The following is a 23733-nucleotide window of genomic DNA, read 5'->3' as shown; positions in this document are numbered from 1 at the left end:
ACGCCGCCTAGAAAAGTTTCTTTCAATGACTTTTCTTCATCCCATGTGGTTATGTATCACAAGCCTTGCCTAGGTGTAAACCAATAAATGAGGCCATCAGCGCAAAAGTGGCCTAACCCACAATTTTGTATATTCAAGCTTGTATGACGTATATTGGAATTTATTTAAAATATAATAAATTTTGATGTAAAACCGGCCTCTCCATAGTTTCATCCATAGATAACAGATAGCTTTGTAAATATTATTTTTGCGCGGATTGTCATTTTGCTTGCTCAAATTCAAATTCATGAAAATTCAAACCTAATTGCCTCCATACTAACTATGATAAGCTTTGGCCACTTTTGCGCTGACGGCCTCAAATGAGAACTCTGTTCTCAGTACGAGTGCTAGAATGATGCTTATTTTCATAAGTATTGTATTCACCGATACAGGGTGATGGTAATTTGAATCAAGTAATTCATTTGTAGCTTGATTGTTTCGCAATAACCGATTATAATCACATAATTAGTGATGTGATTAGCGACATCCACTTTACTGCGGGATCCAGGATTCTCCATCAGAGACCTTGTCCTTGTTAAAGATGTTTCGTACTCGAGGTCTGAGTGGAGTTGTCGTATGTGTGTGTTTGTGCGTTACGCAATCCCGCCACCTTCGACTTTTTGATGTGGAACATTTACGGGAAGTTCCAATACGTACAATGTCCAAATGCCCGGTTAGATTGGTTCCCTTTCCTTTCTAATCTATTGACCTCAAAGGTTTTTTTGCCGAAATGGATGCACCGTGATTTGAAGGGAATAAATAGCCAATGTTCTAATAAAATGGACAGTTAAGGTCCTATAAAAAAGGAGTTTGGAGGCCTACCGGTTACTCAATCGGACGGTACAAATAATATTGCTACTGGCTGATGATCTTTCTCGAAAACGAAAATATCATCAAATTTATTGACAGTCCAGAAGACAAATTTTCCCATCATAACGTAACCACTAAGATATCTTGCTATTTCATAACAAATTACGTACACCCTGTATAAATAATAATAACATTTGACGCGCGGATTAAACTCACACAAATATATCGGTTGTAAAGCGTGTGGCATACTCATTTTGTAAACGTGATCTCAGATGAATAAAATTTATTTCCATGAACTTAAAAGGCGATTTTTCGTTTTCATTTCAAAATGCAAACACGAAGAATTGTAGGAATACCAAAAAATATTTACGTTTTTACGGACTTAACCTCTTTATATATTAAAATGTTAGTAATTAGTCTGTAGTACTCCTTAATACGGTAGTTGACGAATTGTATTTACTAAGAACCCTGTCCAATAATAATAAAATATGTATATAGACAATAATGTTTTAAATAATGTATAATTGTAGTATATTTTTGTTTACTCATTTACATAATTCTTAAGACACTAGAGTTCACGCCAATTTGTACGTACGACGACGTACATATTTTTATTATAGAATACAATTTTTAAATGAATTCAGCTCATTTTAAATCTAACACAAAATTCACGGGATTTTCATTCTCAATATAATAATAACACATGTCATTTTATTGTATGCAGTAAGTCTTAATTGTAATGTATGTGTTTAATTGTATAAGTAATGCGTGTGCACTTTATTGTTGAACCAAACCCTAAATATTTATGTTACATAATAATTATAGTAATTAGCACCATATTATATTTTTAAATTGTGTGTCAAATGTATAGCCATTGATAAAGTATGTATGTTGTATTTCATCAATGTTTTTTTTTGTTCGAATAAAAACTTTATTTCGTTATTTGTACGTTTATATTTTATGAATAGTTTTACGATTTTGTGCAATTTATCGATGCCATTTTAAATCTAATAGAATCGTTCAGTAACGTTTTTAATTTGTTTAGTTTCCGTTTCGTTTTGGCGGTGAAATATGCTTACAATCTTGATTGGGTATCCGATTAACATGTATTGCGACCAGTGAATATTCTAAAGTCATAATTTTACCGCCATATTACAGCGCGAATAAATGTAATAAAATATTTGTACTATCCACGTTATATATGTCGTATAACACAATGTGATTCTCTGTGATAATAAAATTGATATTTATTAGATCTGGATTTTATTCTATCGTATAATTTTTAGGTTAATGAAATATTTGAAAGGTAAGGTAATGTATGAAAAAAAAAACTTTTAAATCGATTCTGCACAAACCTCCTTATTGATTCTGGAGGAAATCGTCGGTTCCTCAGACTTGTACTAATGCGGAGTATTATTATTATTGCATACTTGTATTATTACTATTATTATAGCATATAGTATTGGAACCCTCGCGGTCAGTTTATCGTCGTGTTCGACCTTGGTGATAGAAATCCGGATGAGGTAACATCAGGTAACTCGATTTTATCTCGACAATCTCATCATAACTCGCGAAACAACGGACATGGAAAATAGTAAATATTTTAGTGTAGTTGTGTTGAAGTTTGACACGGATCTAAATCGCGATGATCGTCCGCAGACATAAACAGAAAACGTGCCGCGGGCAGTACTTGCAGACATGAGGATGACATCTCCATTGTACTAAAAAAACTAGTGCTCCACCTAAAACCGTAACCATGGTAACCATTACCGCTTAACGCCAAAGGAATAGTGAGCTCGTTCACCCATATATCCAAAAAAAATCCCCAACAACTGTTCAACGTCATCAGTCATTACCAAAAACTAATATTTTTAGGCTAGATACTTGTATCTTGGTATTCCTTCGTCGGTGAAGTCGTTTCTAAACACGAGCTGAAATGTTTTTTTTTTTTTTTTATTACTTAGATGGGTGGACGAGCTCACAGCCCACCTGGTGTTAAGTGGTTACTGGAGCCCATAGACATCTACAACGTAGACGCGCCACCCACCTTGAGATACAAGTTCTAAAGTCTCGGTATAGTTACAACGGCTGCCCCACCCTTCAAACCGAAACGCATTACTGCTTCACGGCAGAAATAGGCAGGGTGGTGGTACCTACCCGTGCGGACTCACAAGTGGTCCTACCACCAGTTATTTACAAAAATCTGTAGGTAGGTCTCTAGCATTTGTACCAAATTATAATCCTAGCACACGGTACGAGCAAGTATAAGAAACTAGTTTCTTGCCTATTAGGTGTTGAGTAGATACTTAACGTTGGGCCTAGGTGGTATTTAACCTAGGTGATGTAACCTATAGGCTCTCCGGCGACAAGGTTCATATTGTAATGGTTTTTCAATAGGATTTTCGGCTCACTTATAGCAGACGACCTTACATTGTACCAGAAGTGAAACAGTTACCAGTAATATTAACACCTTACCATCGATTAACTAGATGTTTTAAAAACGGCTATCCTATTCTTTAAAACCGCAACGCATGGTTGCTTCGTAACAGGTACGAAAGTAATAATGCGTGTTTCCAAAACGCCATACCAGTGTGGCAGCTAGGAATTAAGGGAGAACTTATTAAGGATTATTTCCATAGACAAAGTCTTAGATAAAAAAAAGGTTAATGCTACAAACCGATGATGAAAAAGACAAAAGTTTTTATAAATGCCCTTGTAGGCAGACGAGCATACCACGACGACCCACCTGATGGTGAGTGATTATCGTCACTCATGAACGTCAGCAATGCCAGGGACACAGCTAAGGCACTGATCATGATGTAAGCTGCTGCCTATTAAGCAGTTCTCTGAGTAGTTCGGAGTCGTAATTATAGATAAACTAAAGCCACGTAATTGCATATTATTATAGTATAAAATACTATACAATCGCATAGATAATAAATGGAAAGTTAGCATTTACTCAATATCTATATAAGACTAGCTGACCCGGCAAAATTCGTAGTGCCTCAATCGATAAATAAAAGACCTAAGCTTTTGTATAAAATAAACTTAAAACAAACAAAAGGAATCCGTCCGACGGGGGACACATCGAAGGGATAACAAAATTGTTATTTTTAATTAATTCCGAGAATTTTCATATTTATCTACCTTCTAAACCTTCTCTGGACTTCCACAAGTAATTCAAGACCAATATTAGCCAAATCGGTCCAGCCGTTCTAGAGTTTTAGCGAGACTAACGAACAGCAATTTATTTTTATAAAAGAGGTAGAAGATAGATAATAGATATAGATTTTAATTAATTTTAAATATTATGAATTTAAAGTCCTTTTTTTGCTTTATTTACGAATACTAGTAGAGCCTACTTGTTGAAATTCTGATACACTGATAGATCGTAATAAATTACATAAAAAGATCTAAATCATAGGCATAATAAAGTCGGAAATGCGTCATCGGAATCTTACAATTTGTATTTAAATTTTTTGTTATGGATGCCTACATTTATTAGATGAGATTCGATAATTTGATCTAAAAATTATAGACAACAAAATAAACACGCAGATCCTTGTAAAATATTTTTTTTGCTTAACTAATTTAAGAAAATGGATCTGAGTAGAGTCGAACAACAATAAAGTGCACATAATTTTAAGATCACGAAATGTAATCATAGTTTTCTCAGTAGTGAAAAAATGGTACCACTTTTTAAGTGATTGTTACTACAATGCTCTCATAAATAGTCTAGTAGTGATTTAACAATATATAACTTTACATCTAATTATGGTCATTCAAGCCCAGCTGTTCTTGACATCGGCGCCATGTTCTTTTGCTGTCTCGCTCACGCATCATTACTGCCGGTCTTTCCGCCCCCCACCTCATTTTCAGTTTCGCTCAATCGGCGTGGCGTGTAGACGTTGGTTAGGTTAACTGTAATCCGTAATTCACGGTATCTTTCTTTGTCCAGAAAGAAGTAAGAGCCAGACTCATCAATTAATCTTTATCAAATTCAAACGAACACGTAAAAGTAACTGGTGAATTAAAAAAGTGTTTCTGAATTCCACGAGTGTTGTTTAGTGATCCCTGCAGAGTCGTTCGAGCATGAATAATAAAAAAGTAAGCAGTGATATTTCCGCGTTTCCCTCGGGAGTCAAGTTCTGGTGATAGGGTTAAAGTCGAGGCAGTGGTTCGCCTGATGAGTCTGCGGTGACACCTCGCCGCTGAGCGGTTGGATGGCGGCAGTTAGCGGTCCCGCGCGGCACTCTCGCGTTTCCATGAGTGTGTCGATGTCCCTGATGCAGGGCAGTACGCAGAGTGCGCCCCAGGGCGCCATCCTGGCGGCAGCGGCGCCCTACTATCAATCGCCGGCTATCCCGACTGATGTTCAGCCTGACCGGCCCATCGGCTATGGTGCCTTCGGCGTTGTATGGTTAGTACTAGTTTGTTTATAAATTTACTTTCAGTTGACATATCACGAGAATACAAATAATACTATAATAAACATCGTTAATTTACCAAGAAAATTCAAGTTTCAAGTTGTTATCTTCAAAAAAGTTTGGTCGCATAGTCTGCTGATAGGTAGGTACAACATAAACATTGGCTGTGCTTATATAATATTGAGATTTTTCAATATTTATTCTCGAAACTAAATTAATTCTCAGGCTAAATTTAATTTGGAAACTTTAAAAAAAATCGTGTAGGTATGAGTTAAGCCCATTTTTACTAAATAAAAACGGAAAAAAAGCAGCTTCGGCTTCATTTATAGCTTAATAAACCCTATTGTTTGATAATAAACAACTTTAAAATAACATAACGTATTATTTTTTATTTTTATTTTTTTTTATTGCCCTTGTAGGCAGACGAGCATACGGCCCACCTGATGGTGAGTGGTTACCGTCGCCCATGGACTTCAGCAATGCCAGGGGCAGAGCCAAGCCGCTGCCTACCGTTTAGCTAGCTATCCAGTATATTATGCGTAAACGAATCTCTTTCCAAATGTTGACTTTTCCTATCAATAGTCATGGTTCTTTATTATGATAAACTATTTTTGATTGAAGATAAAAACAAATTTATATGATTCAAAACTATTCTCTTCATATCGCTACTTACTTATTTATAAAGCAATCGTGTTATATAGATGAACAAAACAATTAAAACAGAGCCTAATAATATTGTATATTTACAATTAAATAAAAACAATTTCTAAGAATATGTATTAAGTTATTTACACAAAACACAACAAACCTTACATATTGAAATAGTCACAAATAAATAAAATATATTTTTTACATTTCTGTAAAATTTATAGATCAACAATTAATGCAAATTATTACATACTAATTACACAAAAAATATTTATATACCATTTGCTTTACAAATTTGTGATTTATTAAAAATACACGAAGCAAAAAAGTTTAGTTCCTTTGTTTAATCACTCAGAGAATTTTTAGAAAAAAAATAATCGTGTAAGGTCAAATTCAAGATGTAAAAAGTAAATGTTCTCTAAGCATTTATTACCGGTCGCCCCACAGCGTCATCCGAGCACCCGCTTTTACAGCCTCGGAACACGAACTGCTCGTTAATACCAGAGAAAGCTCCGATTCCATTTTACCATCTCTTTTATGGTATTATTCCAACATTTCTAACAATGGATATCGTTTTTATAGTAAAAGCTTTTGCACTTACGATAAAGTGCAGAAACTAAGTCAAGAGATAATATTATTTCGGAAAAGTTTTTAAAGTTAGCATCCCAGTCTAGTAAGTATGCGTCGGTCGACTTTTGTAAACACGTGGTGTTAAGTTCTTCAAAACAAACTGAATTCAATTTAGACTAATGGCAATAAGAACTATTTTCAATATTCACAATCGCGGTCCTCGTCGATGCACATCGCGTTCGCAGGTTTTTCTTTCGTTACAGTTAATATTGCACTTTATTGCTGTGGAGTTACGATATTTTTCAGTTAAATATAACTGTTAACGGATGCGGTGAATCGTGCTATGCAGCTGCGTACGAAAGTGCTTCTTAAAACCATGGAAATAGAGATGAAAATGTTATCTGTAGGGTTGGTTCATGGTCTTCAAACGTACAATAGGGGCTAGGTACGGACGGGCGTTTTATGTCGACTTGCGTTGCTTAGGTAGGGTCCTGATGGCGCTTGCCTCGTCGATTGTGTGTGAACGACCGCGATGAGGGGAAGCGCGCCTGATTATTTCGAGACCACGTCGATCGCTGACTGCGAACCCTAAAACACTGTCTGCCCCGTTCTAGCACTCCATTCCCGTTCGTTGAATACAAATGAGGATTTCTTTAATCTCAACTGAAGTTAACCGGATCTCGAGAGACGACTTTTGAAATTTTTTTCCAACCGAAACTATTTTTTTCTCCTTGGATATTATAATGATGATGACATTTAAATTTACATTATATTTGTATGAGTAAAATTGAGGTTTCTTCAATGTGCTTCAAACTCTCCCTTGTTTGTAATCGCATAGCGTGAAATGAGTTAAGTAATCAGTAACGTAGCGAAACGTCCATTGTTATTAGTGATATTGCAAAAGTGTTTTTCAGATATATGTGACGAGCTATTTATAAACTGACTAATTTCACGATCCATATACAAATAAATATAGCACGTCAGTCCCTGAAAAATTCCTCAAAATCAAATTTTAAGTCCTGTTATACAGTCTTAAGTCCACGTCTCAGGTGCACTAACTGTAAATATATCCTGAAACGGTTAGTAGGTGCAATAAATTTCACATCACTTCAGGCTTATTATATGCCGGTTGTGTTTTCTTTGTACTCCTTATTTAATTCCCTACAAAATCACAGTAGAACAAATATTTTGTACGATCCAAATACTGTCATAACTCTATAATTTTTCATTTTTCGTTTGATATAAGAAAGAATTTTCTGAAACAACGAAAATACCCAGATCCAGATCCCAGATCAGGTAGGCAGCGGCTTGGCTCTGTCCTTGGCATTGCTGAAGTCCATGGGCGACGGTAACCACTCACCATCAGGTGGGCCGTATGCTCCTCTGCCTACAAGGGCAATAAAAAAAAACCTTGCTCTGAGATATCCAGGAAATCTTATGTGTAAACAAAAACGTATCAGCATTTAGTATCCAACCTCTTTACTGGTACTTCAGTCTATAAAACTTCTTAACACAGTAAAGGCTAATAAAGGACGAGCGCTTGGAACAAAAATAAACGTACAAAGCGAAAACGATTCATTTCTATAACAAGGAGGTTCGCAATCCGTTTGTCTTATTTTACAAAGCAGATTATATTTATGGAACATTTTACTGGTCGAGTACGGTGACTTCCTTTCTTGACATACTGCGCTTTAGTCAAATAACTCGTATAAATTAATTAGTGTTGGGTGCGGACTGATTGATCGGACTGCGCGACCAGGGACCGCGCCCCGGGTCGCGCCTTTTCTCCACCCAACGCTTCGTGCCTAATAATTGTACTGTACACAGATAGGCTTAAAACTTGAGTCATCCATTCGACTTTATAACGAAGTCCTTTATCTGTAACGAACAAAGGTTTGTTGCGAATTCAAAACAAATTCGAACTGTCGTTAGCAAGAATGCTTAAGGTGGTATCTCTGAAATGTTCGTGTTACCTGAATTTTGTTTTAATCTCAGAAACATTCCAAAATTTGACGAATTTCGACCCGGGATTTTTACCTGCCGCCATGCCGCCGTGATTCCAATATGTCCGCGTTATACCCGCTAGTTTGGCATTTAGCCTGTGAACGTTCGTTTCATCCATTCTTCGTCCCTCAATGTATTTCAGTTTATTTTTTATTTTACACTACAATGGGAAAATACGTATCGTTTGACAATAGTAAAGCGCTATGACATGTCCTTCTTCAAAGGAGGCTTGCGGAGAGTACTCAATAGTAATAGTACGTAGCGACTTGGCTGTGCTCCTGTCATTGCTGACGTCCAATAGAGACGGTAACCACTTACCTTCAGGTGGCTCGTCTTCCTGCAAAGGCAATGTTTTTTTGAAATAAAAACCACGATTAAATCTAGTGTTCAAAACACCGGCTTACTTTTTATTGGAACACAACTTGAATGCTAAAAATATGGCCTACCGGTAAATTATAAAACGTGTGTGCTTAGTGCGAGCTTTTTAACGTTCTCGATAACGTAAAAGTTAATTCAACTTTGTATACAGTTGGAGCAGCGCCCCTAGCGGCAAACGTAGGCAAACGTTCCCATTCCATACAAATATAAGCAAACACAGATCGCATTTTTGGCATCTCTGAGAGGCTCAATTCCAGTTCCGATTGCATCGCCGTTCGGTCCGGACGCGTTTTTGCAAATTATTGTCGCTGCCGTCGCGAACGTGAGTCTCGAGTTGTCCAGCATTGTCGTTGTCGCACCGATCGCGGCATTGTTGTGCATTCTTGACGCGCTGTCGCTGGCGTCGCGACCTTGAGTTGTAAAAACAGTTTGTACTTGAGTTGTGCACTCGTAACGCTAACTCATTATCACCCATCCATTTCATATATTAAATTCATTTATATATTCGGCGAGCAAAACAGTCTCTTTCGAGACTAAAACTCCACTGAGATCACCGCTTGTTGTGGCATTCTCACAACCCAGTGGAGCCCTACCTTCCCAACTTTCCACCCCAATTCCCAGCCGACTGCCGTTTTCACGGCAAAGGCACTCCCCCCCCTTGGAGCTGGTAAAGCTCAGGGGGTGAACTCCCACTCAGGGGACTCGCCTTTCGGCGAGTTTGCTTAAGTCCCGGGGACGCCCCCCCCGGGCACACACTCACCATGAGTGACGCCAATGGCGCGCTCTTCTTTAAGTTCGTCCGCGACGTCTGTCCGGACATAATCGCCAAGTTCGAAGCTTACAAGGCCGGCCTTGACGCGCCGGCACTCCGCGACTCTCCGTTGTCGCCCCCCGCGCCGGTACCTCGCGACTCGCCGATGTCGCCCCCCACCCCCGCGCCTGCGTCGATCGCGTCTTGCGCGTCATCAAGCTCCGGCTCCGACTCCGAGTCGGAAATGGAGTACGAGTCCGCCGCGAGTCCCCAACCGGGAACCTCGGAAGGGTTCACCACCGTCGCGCGCGGGAAAAAACGCGCCCGCGCCGTGGAACCGTCCGCGGCGCCGAAACAGCCAAAGGCCGCGAACGCGTCGCGTCCTAAAGTCGTGGTCTCACCCGACTCCCCTCGCCGCGCAACCCCGTCGCCGCGACCCCAACCCGCGTCCGTCCGCAAAATTCCCGCGCCGCCGCCGGTAATTTTGCAAGATAAGACCGCGTGGGATCGCGTATCCCGTGCCTGTAAGGCACAAAACGTAAACGTCATCCATGCGCGTAACATCGCGCACGGCATTCAAATAAAAACGGCCTCACCGGACGACCACAGGGCGCTGACAGCCCACCTCCGAAAGGAACGCATAAGCTTCCACACTTATGCGCTCCAGGAGGATCGCGAGCTCCGCGTAGTAATACGCGGAGTACCGAAGGAGCTCGACGTCGAGCTGGTCAAGGAGGACCTCATCGGGCAGGCGTACCCGATTGTAAGCGTGCACCGAGTGCACAGCGGGCGCGATAAATTCGCATATAATATGGTTCTCGTCGCGTTAGAACCAACCGCCGAAGGCAAACGGATTGCCTCAAGCCTCCGCACCGTTTGCGGCTTATCCGGGGTCACCGTCGAGGCCCCATATAGGAAAGGCACTCCCGGGCAGTGCCACCGCTGCCAGCTGTACGGCCACTCCGCGCGCAACTGCCACGCGCGTCCGCGGTGCGTTAAGTGCCTCGGTGACCACGCGACAGCCGACTGTTCGCGGGTCAAAGAGACCGCGACCGAACCTCCGAGCTGTGTGCTCTGCCAGAAGCAGGGCCACACAGCCAACTACCGCGGATGCCCCAAGGCCCCGCGGAAGCGTCTGGCCAACGCGCCCCCAAAAACCGTCGGCCCAAAGACTTCGGCGCCCCGTGCGCCGAAGCCTGCCTTCGTGCCGGCACCGGTGCCCACCGTCTCCGCGTGGGCAAAACCGCTGCCGCTCACGCTGGCAGGGAAACCACCGGCACCCCAGCCCCTGCTCGCGCCGCGCCCCGCCCCCGCGCCCGGTCCCGCGCCTCGCCCCGGCCCCGCGCGGCCAGCTGTAAACGACTTTACAATTATTCGCGACTACATCGCCGCGATAAATATCGACCGCATGCGTGCGTTCGCCGACGCCATGCGCAGAGCGGTCACGGCCGAAGACCGCCTAAACGCGACGTTCGAGTACATCGACGTCATCGAGTCCGTCCAGCGCACGCTGGTTTGATTACCGGTAATCAATGGCGTGCAACGGTAGGGAAAAACCGCGTTCCATAAAGTTAGCATTTTATAATGCTAACGGACTCGCGCGTCAGCGCGATCAAGTATATGAGTTTCTCCGCGATAATCTCATCGACATCCTTCTGGTGCAGGAGACCTTCCTAAAGCCCTCGCGTCGCGACCCCCAAGTCGCGAATTACGTCATGGTTAGGAATGACAGACTCTCCGCCCGCAAGGGCGGGACTGTCATTTACTATAGGAGGGCCCTGCACTGCGTCCCTCTCGATACTCCCTCGCTCTTACATATCGAGGCGTCAGTGTGCCGCATCGCGCTGACGGGACACCAGCCGATCGTCATCGCATCCGTTTATCTCCCCCCTGACAAACCCCTCCTGAGCAGTGACCTCGAGACACTGTTCGGTATGGGGGACGCGGTCATCCTGGCAGGCGATTTAAATTGCCACCACACTAGGTGGAACTGCCATCGCACGAATGTGAACGGTAGGCGTCTCGACGCGTTCATAGACGACCTCACATTCGAAGTATTCAACCCCCCGACCCCCACGTGCTATCCGTACAACGCCGCGCGTCGTCCGAGCACAATAGATCTGGCACTGCTGAGGAACGTAACTCTGCGCTTGCGCTCCATCGAGGCAATGTCAGAACTCGACTCAGACCACCGACCTGTCGTCATGCAGCTCGGTCGCCCACTCAACCGCGAACCAGATACGAGGACCATGGTGGATTGGAAGAAGCTGGGCACGTGCTTAGCTGACACCGCTCCACCAATCCTCCCTTGCGGCCCGGATTCAACTCCATCCCCCGAGGATACCGTCGAATCCATAAACATCTTCACTGATCACGTCTCGACGGCGATCATAAGATCCTCGAAACAAGTCGATGTGGAGGACTGCTTCCACCGCATCAGACTTTCCCCCGATCTTAGGGACCTCGTTAGAATCAGAAACGCGGCAATCCGGGCCTACGATCGATATCCCACGGATTCAAACCGGACTCGGATGCGTCGCTTACAGCGGGAGGTCAAATCCCGCTTAAGCGACGCCCGAAACGAAAACTGGGATAGTTATTTAGAAGAACTCGCGCCCACTCACCAAGCATACTGGCGACTAGCTAGGACCCTCAAGTCCGAAACTATCGTCACTATGCCGCCTCTCGTACGCCCCTCAGGCCAACCACCGGCTTACGATGACGATGACAAGGCAGAGTTGCTGGCCGATGCACTGCAAGAACAGTGCACCACCAGCACTCAACACGCGGACCCCGAACACACCGAGTTCGTCGACAGGGAGGTCGAGCGCAGAGCTTCCCTGCCGCCCTCGGACGCGTTACCCTCCATTACCACTTCCGAGGTTAAGGAGGCGATCGATAGCCTACAACCACGGAAAGCTCCCGGCTCCGACGGCATCCGCAACCGCGCGCTAAAACTGTTACCAGCCCAACTGATAACGATGTTGGCCACGATATTAAATGCTGCTATGACGAACTGCATCTTTCCCGCGGCGTGGAAAGAAGCGGACGTTATCGGCATACACAAGCCGGGCAAACCGAATAACGAAACCGCGAGTTACCGCCCCATCAGTCTCCTCCCGGCGATAGGCAAATTATACGAACGGCTCCTTCGTAAACGCCTCTGGGACTTTGTATCCGCGAACAAAATTCTGATAGACGAGCAGTTTGGATTCCGCGCCAGACACTCGTGCGTCCATCAAGTGCACCGCCTCACGGAGCACATCTTACTAGGGCTGAACAGGCGGAAACCCATTCCGACAGGAGCCCTCTTCTTCGATATAGCGAAGGCGTTCGACAAAGTCTGGCACAACGGTTTGATATACAAACTGTATAACATGGGAGTGCCAGACAGACTCGTGCTCATCATACGAGACTACTTGTCGAACCGTTCGTTCCGATATCGAGTCGAGGGAACGCGTTCCCGGCCCCGTCACGTCACAGCCGGAGTCCCGCAAGGCTCCGCCCTCTCCCCGTTACTATTCAGTTTGTATATCAACGATATACCCCGGTCTCCGGAGACCCATCTGGCGCTCTTCGCCGATGACACCGCCATCTACTACTCGTGTAGGAAGAAGGCGTTGCTTCATCGACGACTTCAGACCGCAGCTACCACCATGGGACAGTGGTTCCGGAAGTGGCGCATCGACATTAACCCCACGAAAAGCACAGCGGTGCTCTTCAAAAGGGGTCGCCCTCCGAACACCACGCTGAGCATCCCCCTCCCGACTAGGCGCGTCAATACCCCCGCCCCCGCCGTTCGCCCGATCACGATGTTCGACCAGCCCATACCGTGGGCCCCGAAGGTCAAATATTTAGGCGTCACCCTCGACAGTAGGATGACATTCCGCCCCACATTAAGACGGTACGCGACCGTGCCGCCTTCATTCTAGGACGTCTCTACCCGATGATATGTAGGCGAAGTAAAATGTCCCTTAGAAATAAGGTGACACTCTACAAAACTTGCATACGCCCCGTCATGACCTATGCAAGTGTAGTGTTCGCTCACGCGGCCCGCATACACTTGAAATCATTCCAAATTATTCAATCCCGTTTTTGCAGGATAGCCGTCGGAGCCCCGTGGTTCGTCAGGAACGTCGACCTCCATGACGACCTGGACTTAGAGTCCATCAGTAAGTATCTGCAGTCGGCGTCCATGCGCCACTTCGATAAAGCGGCACGACACGAGAACCCTCTCATCGTGGCCGCCGGTAACTACATTCCCGATCCTGCGGACAGAATGGAAAGCAGTCGACGTCGCCCAAAACACGTTATCGCGGATCCTCCCGATCCACTAACGGTGCTTTTAGGTACTTCAAGCACCGGTCACCGTTCTCGTCGAACCCGTCGCTTGCGACGAAGGGCTCGACGAGTAAATTAACTCTCAGACACAGCCCACTGAGTTTCTCGCCGGATCTTCTCAGTGGGTCGCGTTTCCGATCCGGTGGTAGATTCTGCGAAGCACGACTCTTGCTAGGGTTCGTGTTAGCAACATCGTCAGGTTTGAGCCCCGTGAGCTCACCTACTAAAGTTAGGGTTACGCTGATATAGCCTCTCAAGGCTCTCAGCTTAGGTAGGAAAAAAAAAAAAAAAAAAAAAAAAATCGCATTTTTACGATCTTGAATGGTAACCATTTGTAATCTTGCTTCGCGTAGGTAAGTACACATGTGGCCAGTGAGCGAGAACTGCAGATGTTTCGTGCAGTGATGATAACGGCGGCGGTTCATTGTCGGTTGCCGATGGCGACAGAGCGCGGCCCGGCAACCGTTAACCGGGTCACGGAAACGTATCGCCCGGCCCGCAGACTGCTTACCGTGCGTTCTTATAATGCGACGTGACATAATTTAATTAACCAATTTCGAATCGTAATGAAGCGTGAACATGTGCCTTATGATCGGAATCAATATTTTTTAAGGTTGACCGACTTTATTAATTTTTACTACGTTACTAAAAGAAAACTATTACTAAATATTTAGATGTTAACATTTTAAAAAGTTTCTGAATGAGAAGTGTTTACCTACAAATTAGCTATTTTCGACTTAGTCATCGCAAAATACTTAATAAAATAATAGTTTCTACCAACACAGCACTAGCAGACGAGTTCTCGACCTATATAATGCTAAATGCCTTCGGATACCATAGCGTCAGTGCTGCTGCCCATCAGACGTAATATTGAAGTTACCATTGATATCTTATCATCATCGTCTTATCTCTATAGATACATAAACTGTCATTGAAATGGGCCAGGGCTCGATATGACTTTCGCTAGGCAAATGACGAATGAAAAACAAAGGAGTGATGATTTTTGTTGAAACGATTCCGGCGCCGACTATCTCGTGTTGATAGTGCTCTGCTGGAAGTCATTCCTGAAGTGCCAAGAATAACTACTGCACAGCTTTAAAGTCTCCAAATAAAAAAATAAAGCTAGAAATTACTGTAAACCAGTCAAATCTGACCCACTTCGATCCTGGCCCTGGGTCCCTGGTCGATCTTTGATTTGACTTCGTTCCGATCGCTACCAAACATTCGGGATCACTCGATAGACCAATTTGAAAATTTCATTAATATCGGTCCAGCCGGTTCGAGGCCAGTAGGGAAACGACATAATCGTTTTTTTATATATTTAGATAGCTATTTAGGCCTCGACCATTAGTGATTTCTAAATTGAATTTTTAGAATAGGTAGTGGTGAATATTTCTATCTGTTTCACTCATTTCGAACTGTTTTTGTTTACTTAATATCGCTGTGAAACGAAAAATCGGTATAGATTTTAAATGCAACCTTTGTCAAATGGGAATAAAAATCTTGTTAATCGTGAGCCAATTGTATGAGCCAGGTGTAGTTGAATTACAGTACTGGATATGCTGTTAACGCCCCACCTGGTTACAGAGGATCGAAATCCTAATTCCATAGAAGTTTGTTAAACATGACAACATAGTGAAGTTGTTACCAGTATCGGATATCTAACTTTCGCTTCAGAGGCTTATTTATATGCTTAGGAGTCTAAAATTTAATATGTCTATTTATACTCGAAGATTAAAAGTCTTCATAAACAAATACAACAAGACTACATGTAAGGCATATGTGTTCCAATATAGCGTACGTATATAGAAACACTAGTCGTACTCGCCCGCTTCGCTGGGCATTTAAAATTAACATTATTATTTATTGTCATTATTATTAGGGAGTCCAGCACTCATATAAATATTAGCCTATCCATTAAGTACATGTATTTTCTACATGGATACCAAGTTTCAAGTCAATCGGATGCATGGTTCAGTAGTTATAACGGAACATCCGTAAAAAACAACTGTGGATTTAAATATTAGTACATATATACTTTTCGTTCTGACAAAATTTTCCTAGTCAAGGCGAAACAGCGTGCTCCAATTACACACGTTATCACGTGTCGTCTGGGTAAATTCGGTACAGCTCCATTTGTTAAACTATAATTAACGAGCCATTGATAACGCCGATCTGAAATTGAAAACGAAATTAAAATTTTACTCATACGGCTTAATGTTTTCGTTCAGCTGTAAGCACGTTACAGTAACGTATTATGAATGCACCGCGATAAATGTACGATAAACGCTTTTGTATTCACAGTGGGTAGTGTAGGTTTACTCATGTACTCTATGTTGGGAAAGTTTTGAACAAAGAACTCGTCAAATATTGCCAGTGCCCAAACGGTACATTTGCCCGTAAAGCGTTTAAAGAAACAATTTTTGCCGCTGGTTTGCGTAATGGTGATGAATACTAATTTGAAGGTTTTGAAATGTTCTCCCCGAGTGTTATGGTCCCTGTGGCAGGCAATAAATAACGACATAAGACACATTTTGTTAATTTTTCATTTGACGTCACACGAAACAACATATTTACTTTAGTTGAAATCAATAAGTAGTGCTCTGAGGTATAAATCGCACAGCCCGCCACCAGAGTAGAGTTCATCCATACTACCTGAAGCCACTGCGTTCATCCACAGTGCGTTTCCAGCGATCTTCTTTGCCACGTACCATCCGGCTTTATAATGAGCTCCACTCCACAGTGTTTCCCGGGCGCTATGACATGTCCTTCTTCAAACGAGGCTTGTGAAGAGTATTAAACGGAAGGCAGCGGCTTGGCTCTGCCCCTGGCATTGCATATGTCCATGGGCGACGGTAACCACTCACCATCACGCATGCCATATACTCGTCTGCCTTTAAGGGCCTTAAAAAAGTCAATAATTAATTTTCATCACAAGCAGGTAGCTTCTTTGTTCTTAATGTCAATATAATTCAGCTCCGCCTTGGAGACGCGTTTTAGTATTTACAACCTCCATGTAACACTGATAGGCTTCGAATACCTGAAGATTATCCTATAAGAAACCCAATTTTTTTAGTTCATGTATGTTACCAATCCGTTTGTTATTTTTGTATTATGTAAAGTTTTAGCTTGGCCTGATTCCCAGCGACTATTAAGGAGATATAATCTATTTCAAGAAAGCTAATTACGTTTTAAGTGTAACGATGAGGCATTGGCCTAAATTATTTGTGTGTGCGTGAAACTACTGAAATTTCACGTCACTACCCACTGATGAAAAGAGTTCCACACAAAGGCACATTGAAGGACGGCCGTTGACACCTTGTGATGTCGAAGCGTGAGTAGGACGTTTTGCGAAACACTTAAAAATCACGATAATTCAACTCGTAAAAAATCCGAGTTTATGAATTGCTTTTAATAATAAAATTGATGTATGCTTTTTAATATTAGCCGAAGCCAGCAAACGACCAAGCTGTCATAGGTACACGAACGTGTAAATCATTTATAGTCTGAGATTAATTCCTGTTGCAATAATAAAAAAAGAAGGTATCTGTCATTCTCAAATAAGATTGTATTCATTGTGTTCTCATTTTGGCGTCAATATTTGCTAATTATTTTTGTGTTATTAAAATGTTATTATTATTGTGAAAGAATTCTAAGATATTCTGTACGAAAGCAAGATAGTTAACCTATGGTAATGAATGTAGCACTCAGTATAATGTTTTGTATTTTAAAAGGCGATTTATGACTTGCACCATATTTATAAGAGACAAACCTAACCTAATCTAACTGATATTTTAAAAGCGATTAGGGTGGTAAAATCACGTCACGACTCGATTATAGTTTGTTTGCAAACAAAAAAAAACTGCTAAAGAAAAATACCAAGATGCAATAATATCGGCACAGTGCGTTCCGATGATCGAATCGGATAATGCACGTGTTTATTTTTATAAATGGATGTGTTTAAAGTCACGTTTTATACGAACCGTATTGTATCTCTTAGGTACTTATTGTTATCGCGTGTACCAAAATTTATATTCGCACATCCAATATAAATTTTGTACGGTATAATGTATGCAAATTATCTATTTTCGGTAAGAATTTTCGCAACCAACTAATGAAATTAATCTATACAAATCCAATTAAATGGATATTAAGATTGTCTATGAAATAGATGTTGCGTAGAGTTTAAACAAAAAAGTTCTAACTTGTGTGAAATGACGTACATATTTTGTATTTTAATAATATGTAAACTAATGAAGGAAGTATATGTTCAAGATTTTAATTTATGTACTTATTTTTATTTTTTTTATTGCTTAAATGGGTGGACGAGCTCACAGTCCACCTGATGTTAAGTGGTTATCGGAGCCCATAGACATCTACAACGTAAATGCGCCACTCACCTTGAGATATAAGTTCTAAGGTCTCAGTATAGTAATAATAGTAGTAATTGTAATGTCAATCTCTTTAACTAAATAAACAAGCGCTTCTTTCTATGAACATCCAATCAATTCTGTAGCCGCTAACGATGTTACAATTAGAACAGCGAACGAAAACGAATATCTAGGGTAGCGTTATATCAATCACAGTATAGAACACACAATAACTGAGCTAAAATCTTGGCTTTCTTTCAAAATACGTTTCAGACGCACCTGATGTTGGAAGATTAATTGGCCAATATGAGCCGGGTTCCCCCTACGAGTTCAGTCAACCTAACGATTTTGTTTATCGACTTACGTGCGACCGTGTGAACACACGCTTACGTGCCATTGACATTCGGAGCGAAGATTTGCAACGCAGAAACATGGAAATAGAACGGACTTAATAATATATGTATTACAAATTAAAGTTTTCCTCCCGATATGCGCGCCAACCAAATTATTGCCGTTGTCCGTATATCCAATTTATAAATACTAGTGGTCTCGCAGTAGTCGAAATTCGACTATAATTAATTGAAATTATAAGTTTCAACATTATTATAGTCCTGTTGTTACATATTTCGCCAAGACTACACTATAGACAAATACTCGTAATATTAAAGATAAACAATACTAATCTATTTTCAATTTGACTACAGGCTATAAGCAATAACAAAAGTTTGACAATACTTCAGTGCAATAAACAAAGAGTATATGTGTGTGTGTGTCAAATACATAGTAGTGTGTATAATGTTTTCTTTATTGACTTAATGTATCTTTTATGCATTATTTTAAAAAAAATATTAGCATTGTGCAGTTCTTCTCTATATTCTCTATAAGTATGGAAAATTTCATACTCCTCCGTCCGTGCAATTTTCGTAAAAAGGGATACAAAGTTTTTGCTCCACGTATTAATATATAGACATAAGTACTTCAACTAATTTAATTCGATTAATCGAATACGCTGTAATATGTCCAATGTATCTTTAGTGTACCTTTCTGGAGATTCGATCGGAGCGTGTAAACAATGCGATATGAATAATACATTTAGGTATTTCGTATAGGCAACGTTATTGATCTGTATCTAAAATTTTTGAATTTATTTGAATAAAAAACATGACTTACTTGTTTATTTGTTCTATCCACGTATTTATGAGTACCTACCTCATAAAACAGCGCACATTACGGTTACGAGAAACATGCCTTCAAACCTTTTAATTAGTCCGTTGTTCCCATTCTGATGCTATCAAAACCGATATACATATTTAGTTGTGTTTAGTTTTTAGGTTATTGACACGGGAACCGCAGATGTACAGCGAAAGTCGCTACATTGGCTGGTAAATTATCTTGAACATAACAGATGGAGGCTAAGTGCTCGATGATTACGCGATGAAGGTTTCAATAGTCCTATTTAGGTTCGCACTATTTGCGGCGCTATCTACGTGTTTTGTATACAGGTATATTTGGGAAAGCTGTTTTTCACTTACTGCCGTAATGTAGTTTTGTAGGTAGGCCAGGTCCAGTAGGCCGTCTGGTGTAGTGGTAAGTGACATGGTCACTACACAAGGGGGGTCGCGAGTTCGAATCCCGCCAAGGGAAGATATTTGTATGAAAAATATAAATTTTTCTTTTCCAGGGTTATGTATGTACATAATAAAAATCTTACATTTATTTCCGTTATCTGGTACCTGTAACACAAGTTCTTTACGAACTTACCACGGGACAAGTTAACGCGGCGTGATTGTCGGTAAATATTTAATATTTAATTTAATATTCACAAAAATTATTGGAAATAATCTCGAAGTCGTTCTCGAGGTGAAACAAGTCAAAGGCTGCTCGTTCAAACGTGACCAGTTGTTTAGTGTCAGCAGAAGTACGCGAACTCCCAAATCCATTCTAAATGTAATTAAGCAAATTATTCTATTTTGTTCTGTGGATTTCGTAAATTACCTCGTGTTCAGTGCCTGACGCGGCGGTGGGGGCGAGGCGGGAGACCCGCCATAATTTTTGTTTCCAGTCACACCCGGGGGCCTCAGAGCACCGCGCTCTGGATTCTTTATCCGGTCCCTACCTTTGAAATGGAAATAAATTATAATTTCCTGCTATTCATTAATTTCTTTTAACGAAACGGCGTCACACGTTCCCGTCGATCAGAGAATAGGAAATGGGACGTTATCAAAATTTAAAAGGACGTGAAAAAAATCAAACAAATTTCATACACAAATAGTTACTAATAAAAGACCTGTCGTTCGATTACAATGACGGTTATTATTAGTCTCGAAAATGACTATAATAAAAGACGCCGTTATCAAAGTAATTACGTTCACACATATTTTTGGGAACTTTCTATTGTAAAGCCAGTGAAATACTAAGAAATGGAATTCCTTTTTTTGTTATTTCGCGTTACATAGTATTGATCACGTGTAGGCCGTTTCTCCCCTAGGCGTCTATTGTGCGACTGTGACGCAAAAGTGGGGGACCGCACACGGAGTCGCCCCCGATGCCCTCCATCCTTGGATACATCAATCACTTCCTAATCGAATTTATGAACGTTTGAACATTTCTCGGTCTACTTTATCATTGTTAATTTTTATATCTTGTATATTCATTTGTATTGTCTATATATTAATACGTGAAGCAAAAACTTTGTATCCCTTTTTACGAAAATTGCGCGGACGGAGGAGTATGAAATTTTCCACACTTATAGAGAATATAGAGAAGAACTGCACAATGTTAATATTTTTTTTAAATAATGCATAAAAGATAGATTAAATCAATAAAGAAAACATTACCCACACTACAATGTATTTGACACACACACATGTACTCTTTGTTTATTGTCAAACTTTTGTTATTGCTTAAAGTCTGTAGTCAAATTGAGAATAGGTTAGTATTGTTTATCCTTAATATTACGAGTATTTGTCTATAGTGTAGTCTTGGCGATATCTGTAACAATAGGACCATAATAATTTTGAAACTTATAATTTCAATTAATTATAGTCGAATTTCGACTGTTGAGGGACCACTAGTTTATATAAAATAGTGTTATGTTATTTGTATTTATGTATGTACTATTTCATACTCGTTCATTACTAGTTCATCAATATAACGAATTTAATACATTACAATATAATTTTAATAACTATACGAAGTTTCAGGGCATAAAGGATAAGGCGCCCTGTTGTGGCTTTCGAACCAATTAAACCCGCAGGCAGAAAACAATTTATCAAAGGAAATACATAAAAGCATAATATGCTAAGGAGCTACATCCAAGATGAATATCACCAAGAAGGGATATCATCGTGTAATAACTAACAACTTACCTGATTACATGTGGATAGGGCGAATTTTTAAGTTTGCACGCGTAGCTACCGCCATCTTGTCATGGGTTCAGATTTGAAGAGTACGACAGTCTTATGTCGGAATGTGTTTTCCCGCTATTTCTAGACGGGATCTTCTCATCAGGTCCCGATTCCGATCAGGAAGTTGATGCATTAGCGTAATAGATGCTTAGGAGATGTCAAGTCACCTTCAGAGGCGTTCTGGTAGCTATTAGCAAACCCCCACCCGTCCCAGCGATCCTAAAAAAATAATCTTATAAATTCAGTAAATGATAGTGTATTAAATTAGTAATGCAAATAGTCGGACCAGTGGTAAGCTTCGCGTACCGTCCGTACTCTGGACACGTTTTATTTTGTATGCAAAGAGCGTGACCTAAGTTTCCGTTTTCGGTGTCCATGTGAGAACGTATACACAATGTCAAATTGCCAACCTGCAGTGTTGCAAAATACGGCCTCACTGTGGGCGAACATAGTCGACGCTTCGACTGTATTCAATAGCCGTTGATATCACAAACTAACGGTATTCATTATTAGCACATTTATCAGCGCGTCATAATTACGTTGTATCAAAGCCTTTTATCGCACATTCAGAGTGATTTCGCGAATTCATAGCCAAGCTAACATATCCAATCTGTATTTCCGAAGTTCCTAGTTCAATTCTTTTTTGGAGCTTATCTTTAACAAAGATATTTAATTTGGGCCTTGGACCACAAGAGGTGATCCTAGCTTAGTAACTGTGACACTGTAACGATTAACTAACTATAGCAGGGCCTAGTGCCACAAGGTTGGCAGTAAATTCCAATAAAATATACATTCTCGTATTTTGGAGCCGACCGTTACTTGACCGGAAATTGACCATTGCGACGATAAAATGTAGAATGATATCATTCGTGCTCTCCTCGCCAAATGGTAGTGATTAGGCCGTTGACCCACATTTAGTTACCTCCCAGGGTTTCACTGCTGAGCTAAATTAGCCAAATTAAACTTATCTCCGGGGGACCCGGAGGTACTAAAATGATGTTAGCGTCGGGTTTATCGAAGCCTTGCGAGAATGCTCCCTGCAATGCCACAAAAGAGTTCTTTCCGTACCCATATCGAATTTAAAGTGCGCTATTACAAACTGAATTTAGTGAGGATTTATTGCGAAACGATGTTCTATCTAAAGGCTGACGCGTATTGTCAGTGATTGTATATTCCGAGCGCGATGCCACCCCCTACCATCCTCTAAGTCGTTTGTGCAACAACGATAAAATGTCTTTATCTTGTTTTTATGACTCTCGGCAGTATTAATTACTAATTCAATTAACCTCTTAATTTTGCCTTAGTTTTTCCTTCAACGATTCGAATTTTGTAATTCTCCTGAGAACGTTTATTAATTATTATTTTTTGTAATTGAAACTAGTTACACGATAAAATATTTTTATGTAAGTTTATTAAGATTTAGCACCGTCCATGCTAGTTTGCTTATTCCTCTCCCTGCAATGTTGCCTGGAAGAGATCGCTTTCAGCGATAAGGCCGCCAATTTATGTCACCGTCTATTGTTTGTTTTATATGCTTACTCTGTACATGTGGTGTCAAATAAAGAGTTATATTATTATTATTTTATTGGTTCGACTCCGTTCAGTTCTAATCGAGTTGTGTCGACGCTAAATCGCAAGTGTTAGTCGTAATGTTGCTGTGCATCCACGTTCCCATGCGTCGCCTAGTACGTTCGGAATCCTTAATTTAACTGGTCTCGTTGCTCGTAGCTGCCGGAGATGCAGCCGGAATGAGCTTCCCGCCCGTGATTGCATTCGCGCTCTCTTCGTGACTACGAATTAATGTCACGTCTTAGGCCTAGCTATAATCATTTCAATTTATTCGACGTCGGATATTATTTTTGTATATCGTCGCTGACAAACCAAAATCTGCTATGTGCAAAAACTCTATTTTGAATTGCTTAACGAGTAAAAACATTTTCGTATAAAATATTATATGATGGTGAATTTTTAACATAACATTTTTTTTA

General features: G+C 41.2%; 1 protein-coding gene across 3 annotated transcripts in view; it reads left to right on the top strand.

The window, feature by feature from the left end:
* The first annotated feature begins 4718 nt into the window (after nt 1-4718).
* The window catches only part of nmo (serine/threonine-protein kinase nemo), a 156293-nt gene continuing 137278 nt past the window's right edge, over nt 4719-23733 (top strand). For all 3 annotated transcript variants that reach the window (XM_089730157.1, XM_089730156.1, XM_089730158.1), the window contains exon 1: nt 4719-5269. In XM_089730157.1, coding sequence (XP_089586283.1) covers nt 5073-5269 — 197 coding nt within the window. In that variant the 5' untranslated portion in view covers nt 4719-5072. The remainder of the gene's footprint in view (nt 5270-23733) is intronic.

The sequence above is a fragment of the Bombyx mandarina genome, chromosome 10 (genome assembly GCF_030267445.1).
Source record: "Bombyx mandarina strain Sakado chromosome 10, ASM3026744v2".
Classification (NCBI taxonomy): domain Eukaryota; kingdom Metazoa; phylum Arthropoda; class Insecta; order Lepidoptera; family Bombycidae; genus Bombyx; species Bombyx mandarina.
Note: the sequence above shows the minus strand (reverse complement) of the source record. Positions and strands in the feature narration are given on the sequence as shown.